We start from the raw sequence: 8,086 nt of genomic DNA, 5'->3' as shown, positions 1-8,086 counted from the left end.
AAATAAATTGCAGATGCCATCATAATCATTTACCCTAAGTACTTGAACTTGTTGCCCTAAAACACGAAATATTTTCTTACGTAAGATAATACCATATTCACGTTCAACAGAGTAAAACATACTTTCTTAAAACCACCTATTTCTTATTCCATATTCAAATTTTCCGGTTGTCCCCAAAATGTTTGATCCAAATGAGGCCCACATGTCATGTCTTGTCAGCCCTTGGGCACCCACTTGTGGGGTGTGATCAAGTGGACTTTATTTATTTATTTTTATGCTCAAATTGTCCCAGCTGTGGCCCGTGGGGGTTCCTTTCTGACAGTGTTCGATCCTCAGGAATTTCTTTGGTTTCCACACCCCGAGGCCTCCCCGACGCCTGCACACCCGGCTCTTCCTGCTTCAGAGCTGCGGGAGTCCGTGATCTCTGTGGCTAGCGGAGAAGGCCGTGAGAGGCCGGCATGCGGACGTTGCGGCGCTGATCACCACTGGATCGTCTGAGCCCAGAGCGCAAAGCTTGTGTCTGAGCCCTTGAGTGCAAAATTTTTTCCCTGAATCTTAACCATACGGCGCAGTTAGAGAAAGATCAACTCTGTCATTGTAACTTTTCCTCTGGTTGAATAACCGTTAGCTTAAAACGTGTGTAACCTAAAATCTGTAGCCTAAAATTGACTTTTGTGAAAAACTTGGTCATTTGGAGTATAGTAATACTGTAGCTGGGGTCATAAAGAGTTTTAACAAGTAACTCGTTTGGTGTTTAATGCCATTGTAGTGGATTCAAAATAAAAGATCCATTTTTGCTGGATTTGCATTTAATTAATTCCTTCTGCACAGTTTGTGTTTTGTTTGACGCCACCTATCCTGTTAAAAGGGCAAAAGCTTTTGTTTGGTGTTTTTAGTGAAACTGAGTGAAAACAAAATGCATTCCTGTGTAAAGTTCACCTCACACGGAGACTGGCTTGTGTCAGCTGCTGCCCAGCCCCACTCCCTTACCTGTGGGGGTACGTTCCGAGACGCCCAGTGCACGCCCAGACCACGGATAGTGCTAAATCCTACATACACTACGTCACGTACACGTGCATACCTCCCATAACGTGCGATTTATAAACTGGGCACAGTAAGAGATTAACAACGGTAATAAAAAAGTAGAACAGTTATAACAATATATGGTAATAAAGGTTATGTGAATATAGCCTCTTTCTCTCTCAAAACTGTAACATTTTCAGACCTCGGTAACCAGGGGGAGCTGAAACTTTGGAAAGTGAAACCTCAGATAAGGGGGGATCCCTGTGTGCTGTGTTCATCCATTTCATGCAAAAAGCCATCACTATTGATTGCTAATCTTTTAAACCAAAGTACACTAACGTGTTCCCTCAATTTTAGGTTCTTCACTTACGGTAATTTTCCGTTAGAACAGCATCTGAAACAAATTCATGAGGAAGCACTGAACAAGTTTCAGAAAATTGAACCAAGTACCTCGGTGCCCGCTCAGAAGCCGTGGGAGAAGCCCGTGAGTGCCTGCTGTGTCTCCGTCATGCCTGCTACTGTGCTTGTGTGTGTGTTGGTGATGGGGTTTCGAAATGCTGCTGTGGGCTGTACGGAGTACATGAGAGCGTTTCAGCCTGAAGGATGGTTATTTGCTTTAAAAGAAAGTTAGCTTAATGAAAAGCATGTGTCGGACCATTTTGTAAATGCAGATAACCTGTGGTGGTTGAAAACCACCCAGACACTGTGCCTGCTTACGGCATCATGTCCTTTGCAGAGGGAATTCCAGATAACGTGTGGCCCGGACTCGTTTGCTACCGATCCCTTTAAGCAGACGACGGTCAGCGTTAGCTTCCTCTTACCAGAGTAAGTGTATGTGGTTAAAGCTCACGTGGGCTGAAAACCAGTGGGGAAATACCCAGATTAGAAGGTTAGTAGGAGAATTCTGCAATCGACTATAAATTAGTGTACAGTTAGGATTCAGGAGTCAAGCAGGTTTTGAGAGTAGACAACAAAATGTCAGGGTTTTTAATGACCTGAAATGGCTCTGGGGGAAGCTCGTGTTCAGTAGCCATCGGGAAAAGAAGCGATTTACTTCCTGGTTGCATTTTAAAGCTTCCTTCCTGTAGAGACAAGAATGAGTGCTTTAGAACAGCAATCATTAACTGTTTTCAGGTCATGGGTCCCTTTGAGTGTGAGAATAATACTACGTATGAACACTCGCCTTGGAAAAATGTACCACATGCCAAACCGTGTGGTTCTAGGGATTTCGTGAGTCCAGGTCAGAACGTGCCCGCAAGGATGTTCAGGAAAGGAAGGCCGCCGCTCTGCACCCTGCCAGCGTGGTCTGCGGCTTGGTGGCATCACCCACCTCCTCCCGGTTTCTTGTCTCCTTTATGGGGTTGATGTTGTCGCTGCCACTGAAGTAGTATCTGTGAAAGCACGTGGTATGCTATCGGTGACAAGCATCCGATATGCAGTGAAATTTATTTTGGGACCCAAAAAAACCCAGTATATAAAAAAATTCTGTTTTGCCCATATGATTATTAAAATAAATGTCGAAATGCAAGACTTTTTAGCAGAACTCAGCTTGTTTGGAAATAAAAGTGTTAATTTAATGGTGATTTTAAGTGACTTTAAAAACATTTATAAGGGCCAACCATTTTCCCTTTTGTTCCTCTCCTCTCTCCTCCTGTTCCGACGAAGTATCACTGACACGTTCGAGGCCTTCACGTTGAGTCTCCTGTCTTCACTCTTGATTGCTGGGCCCAATTCCCCCTTCTACAAAGCCTTGATCGAATCTGGGCTTGGCACAGACTTTTCTCCTGACGTTGGGTGAGTTCCGTTACTAGACGAGATCAGGGGTTCGCGGTTAGGGATGATCTTGCTGCCCGCATCCCGACACTGGGCGAGGATGTCTGGGCATTTGGGTTGTTGTCACTGTAGGGTGGAGGCTGAGGGTGCTGCCGAAGGTCCCACGGCCCACAGGATGGCCCGGCCCCCAGCAGGGAGCTCTGGACAGTGTGAGGGTTCCAGCACCAGCTATCTGTGGTCCCTGAAAGGACATTTGGCCAAAAAACCAAATACCTGAAAAGAAAGGCAGCTTTTCCAAGTTCTTGGAATGTCATACGGTTGCTTGTTTTAAAAGTTAGGTCATTAAGTATTCTTGGAAATCTTAAGATGTTGTAAAACTGAACAGTTTTCTGTTTTTAGGTTTGTTTGCTAAGACTCAAGTGTTTGAATTGTATTGATTTTTAGAAATGTTAAGGGGACACAGTGCACACATGACCAGTTATGTCTGAGAACACTGCTTTACTGGGCTGCGCGTGGAGGGTCCGGAGTTCAAGGTTCTTCGTCCTGATCTTTAAATGCAGCGCATGACAGGTGGTGATGAGGGTGCACGGGTTCTAGCGCGTCATCTCCGTTTTTGAATTCTAGATATAACGGCTACACCAGGGAGGCCTACTTCAGTGTCGGCCTCCAGGGCATTGCGGAGCAAGACACTGAGACCGTCAGGACGCTCGTAGACAGAACGGTGGACGAAGTCATTGAGTAAGCCTGGCCCGCTCTCGTTCCTTATTGGCCCATGCTCTGTGGGATAAAATGCATATTCGTTCATATTTAGTTGTTTAATTATCTTTGCTGTCTTCTTTTTCTAAAACTTTTATTTCTTTTCAGTGTCTTAGTCTTAATTGTGTTCTACAGGAAAGGATTTGAAGATGATCGGATTGAAGCTTTACTTCACAAACTGGAAATACAAATGAAGCATCAGTCCACCAGCTTTGGGCTTACCCTCACATCAGTATGTGCTTCCTCCGCCGCTAGGTTCTGCTTTGGTTTGGGCTTTCTGACCTGTAGTTAGTGGTTCTTGACAGCACCGAAAATATAGATTGATACCGATGGTGCTTTTCATTCAGACCTTGAAAGTTACATTGTTTTGGATCACATATAAATTTACTTTTTTTTATAATATATTTTTTGGTTTTTTACTATTAATAACTTAATTGGCTTTTTGATATTTTTTGTGAAGCAGATTTACACAGTATATTTTAAATGGGTAGGGATTTATGATAACTGGTAATTTGTTGGCAGTAATAATTTCTAAAAGTAATTAAAACCTGTGCTTTTTTTTATTTTGTTAGAACAAAATAGGGTTTTGATGAGTTTGGGTTTTTTTCTCCAACCAATGAATGACTTAATTTTTGTTATAATCAATCTGTGGTGTTTTTAAATGTAGAGCTAGGATCTTAATAAAACATGGGTGTTTGCTGGGGTGATACACAGTGCGTGTGGTGCGGTAGCGCGAACGTAAAACCTCTCGTCCCAGTACATAGCCTCCTGCTGGAATCACGACGGAGACCCCGTGGAGCTCCTGCAGTTGGGAGGTTTCTTGGTTAAATTCAGGCAGTGCCTGAAGGACAATCCCAAATTTCTGCAAGAAAAAGTAAAGCAGTATTTTAAGGTAAGGAAGTTGGAGAATTTCTGTAACTTTGGAGTTGAATTTTATAATGATGCAAAAATGTTAGCAATGTAATCTATGTACGTAAGTCAATTTCTGTTAATAGATGGGCGACATAATTTCTTATTTTCTAATTAAAAATTTAAATGCTTACATTGACTTAAATTCTCTTTAGATTCTAATGCAAGTTGGTAGTTGGTTTTTGTGTGATTATATGTGTGCATTTTTATATATGAATATATGAACAAAACATATACTTTTCTGTTAACATTTTGTTAGTAGAAGAATAACGTAAACTCTGAGAACAGTCGCCTACATGTAACGGATACTCTGATTATTTTTGTTATTGAATTCCTTCAGTGTTTGCCCATTGGTTTTCCTAGATTTCTAGGCATTTGTGTTTGGTTGTATGTTCCTTCCTCGATACTCTTTAATATGGTAGAACTTTTTAAAAGGCTTTACTGTGGTAGGTGAGATTGTTGTCTATTTTGGACATTTGACCTACATTTTCTCTAAGTTGTAAGTTATTTTACATAAAATTTCTGTTGTATTCCAATTCTCTCACCTCTCTTTATAGTATTACAAGTGAGCGTTTTGTATGTGTGTGTTTTTGATTATTGAAATAAATAAGAGAAGCAGATTAAATCACCTATCATTTATTTCTATATAAAGCCAATTTGTTTAGTGCTAATAATTTACAAAGTATTGAATAGAAAATTTAGTTCCAGCCCTTCAGAAATTAATAGTATAATGAACACCATATAAAAATTAAGTTAGAAGTCCATGTTATCTTCAATTTAGACTGAAATCAAAGATTTATAGTATTTAAAAGTACAAACCTTCTTACACTCAAGGTGTAATGAAAATGTTGACTGTTGAAACATTTGTGGTTGAGATGTAGTGATCATAATAATGATAATTCTGATAATAACAGCATATAAAATTACATACTTAATAGGTATGGTACATACATACGTATGGTTGTAAGGATTTTATTTGGCTTATGTATTAATACTTTCATCTGCAAAACAATTCTTGAGATGAGTTCTGTTCCCAACATTATTTTAAAAGTGGGTAAATAGAAGAACAGGACCAAGACACACCAGCAGAGGCTGGGTCAGCACGTTCAGCTTTAAGAAAACCTTGTTTTAACTTGGTGTTTTTTGTTGCTGTGGTCTTTGCAGGATAACCAGCATAAGCTGACTTTGTCGATGAAACCAGATGACAAGTATCATGAGAAACAAGCACAAATGGAAGCAGAAAAGCTAAAGCAAATGGTCGGTTCTCTCTCCCCGAAAGACAAGCAGCTGATCTATGAGAAAGGTCAGGTGTTTAATTTTGTGCTTAGTAACTTCCTAACCATCACCCAGACCTAGTGAACTTTCTAGTGGGGTTATAGCTGGGAGCGAGTATTGTTTCAACCAACAGGCATTTACTGGGCACCTAAGAGTTCCACGTTGGATGCAGTGGGCTCAGCCACGAGGTCTGACCCTATTTGCCAGGTGCCCCAACGTGCCAATAAGGTTTATGTCACATCACAATGCAATGGAATTGCCCAGTGAGCAGTGTAGACGGTGTAGCTGCATGTTCAGAAGAGGCGCATCTCGGTGAGGGTGTGAACGGTGTTGCCAGCCACTAAGCCCCTCTGGGATCGGGGTGGGGCAGACACAGGCGGACGGCGCACCCTGCTCATGGGTGGTGTGTAGGTGGGTAGAGGGACGACAGTGTGCACGGGAGAGACAGCGGGAGTTCCGCTGGGCAGGGCCGTAGGAGGGAGGGCCTGGGATGGAGGCGGTGGGGGAGGGGGCAGCTCAGGTACTTCACTCTCAGGTCATGAGGATGAGGAGGTCACGTACAGCGTAATGGTGCTGATGTTCAGGATGATTTTGAGGAAGAATAGAGAAAACTGTCAAAAGGCAGTTGGAAACCTAAGCGTGATGTGAAGAGGCAAGCCGGGCCAGGCAGGGTGGGAGGGACGTGGTGGGGGCGGTGCGGGGTTGGGAGAGCCCCCCAGCAAGCGCGTGGGCCTCTGGGAGAAAACGTCCATCTCTAGACCGTATTGGAAACTTCAGCAGCTCAGTAATGAGAAAACAGAGCCCGATTAAGAAATGGGCGACCGAGTTTGACAGGTACATCATCTAAGGAGACCCACTGGTGGCAAATGAGCACACAAGTCATTATTTACATGGGAAACGATCTCGTCATTTTCTGAGGGAAGTGCCTTATCGTCTATTAGAAAAGTGCAGATCACACTGCAGTTACATGTAATCACTGCCAGGCTGGCTGGAATTTCTAGACACGCTGCCACTGCCAGTGCGCGTCGTGTGAGGCCAGTGGGATCGTACGGTGCTAGCAGGAAAGCAGAACGGGGCAGCCACGTGGGAAATCAGTGTTGCAGCTACTTTACGGTGGTAAACGTGTACTTACCATGAAGCTCAGCTCTGCTGTCAAGTGTTTACCCAAGAGAAACGAAAGCTCCACACTAACCTTGAAACAGCCCAAAATCTCACCAATACACACATCCACACAAAGAAATATTAGTCATCTAAAGGAACGAAATAACAATAAACTCGAACTGACCGATCCCCAGAGCTTGCTCATGCCAAGAGCAGGACCAGGCACAGGGGAACATGCACAGAGCCAGTCCGTCCATGTAAAACCCCGGGGACGACCAGGCTGTCGCGCAGAGAGCGGCTCGGCGGCTGTGGGAGGCCAGGTGGGAGTGGGGTGGCTACAGGGTCAGGAGAGAATTTTCTGGGTGATACAAAAACGCTCTATATCATGTGGTTAAAGGACTACATTTGTCAAAACTCATAGAATTATGTCTTTAAAATTGTGAATTTTATTGCTTATAAATTAAATATTGTAAAGCCTATGAAAATAGACACACACAACACGCACACATACACCCTCACCACCGAAACCTGGTCGGGCTGGACCACGTGAGGCATCGTCAGGCTCCTCGGGAGGTAGAGTGGACTCTAGGTGGAGAGTCATTGTTCTGGCCGTGCTGTGTTTGACGTTTCACGTCCTAGTAAACCTTGTACCCTGTTCTTTATACGTGGGTTCTTGTGTAGACAGCTGTTGACAAGCTGCAGTCTTTAATTCGTAATACACAAGATAGTTCCGTGCATAAGCAACAGAACCTGTGTGCCTCAGCACGTATTTGCGGCCCGGCCTGAGAGGTGTACTTAGTTTAAGGAAACGGTGAATACTACGATCCAAACCTCAGGTTCCGGGATGGTGCTCATGTCACAAAGTGTGTTTTTACTATGCAGGTTCCCTGCAGGGTCCCTTACTGTAGGTAGGACACCGTGCTAGTGCAGGTAGCGGTGGTTTCAGGTCAGTAAGTCTGAAAGCGTGGACGTCAGTGTCAGGAATCGCTGTGAATTAAAGGCCAACCACTAGACGAACATCAATGAAAAGGTGAACCAGAACTTGTTTAATTTGTGAAAAACTTAGTCCTCACATTTTTGATTTCTCTATAACACATTGAGTACTTTAGAGTAGAGCCCCTGCCGTCTGGGACCTTGTGACTTGGTGAAAGAAAAAAGAAGAGCTGCTAGATGTTGTTTAGTCTGACTGTGAACGTGTTCACAGAGGGAGCAGAGTGGGCGTGGGGCGTGCTGGAGGAGGCCTGGACTG

The 8,086-nt window shown here is 43.6% G+C and overlaps 1 protein-coding gene across 1 annotated transcript in view; it reads left to right on the top strand.

Moving 5' to 3' along the window:
* The window catches only part of PITRM1 (pitrilysin metallopeptidase 1), a gene marked incomplete at its 5' end in the record, with an annotated part of 54,801 nt that overhangs the window by 33,725 nt on the left and 12,990 nt on the right, over positions 1-8,086 (top strand). The window contains 7 exons of the mRNA XM_012664896.1: positions 1,381-1,507; positions 1,760-1,848; positions 2,689-2,817; positions 3,421-3,534; positions 3,688-3,784; positions 4,310-4,444; positions 5,626-5,764. Coding sequence (XP_012520350.1) covers positions 1,381-1,507; positions 1,760-1,848; positions 2,689-2,817; positions 3,421-3,534; positions 3,688-3,784; positions 4,310-4,444; positions 5,626-5,764 — 830 coding nt within the window. The remainder of the gene's footprint in view (positions 1-1,380; positions 1,508-1,759; positions 1,849-2,688; positions 2,818-3,420; positions 3,535-3,687; positions 3,785-4,309; positions 4,445-5,625; positions 5,765-8,086) is intronic.

The sequence above is a fragment of the Propithecus coquereli genome, unplaced genomic scaffold, assembly GCF_000956105.1.
Source record: "Propithecus coquereli isolate 6110/MARCELLA unplaced genomic scaffold, Pcoq_1.0 Scaffold94, whole genome shotgun sequence".
Lineage (NCBI taxonomy): Eukaryota > Metazoa > Chordata > Mammalia > Primates > Indriidae > Propithecus > Propithecus coquereli.
This window is presented reverse-complemented; position numbering and strand designations above follow the sequence as displayed.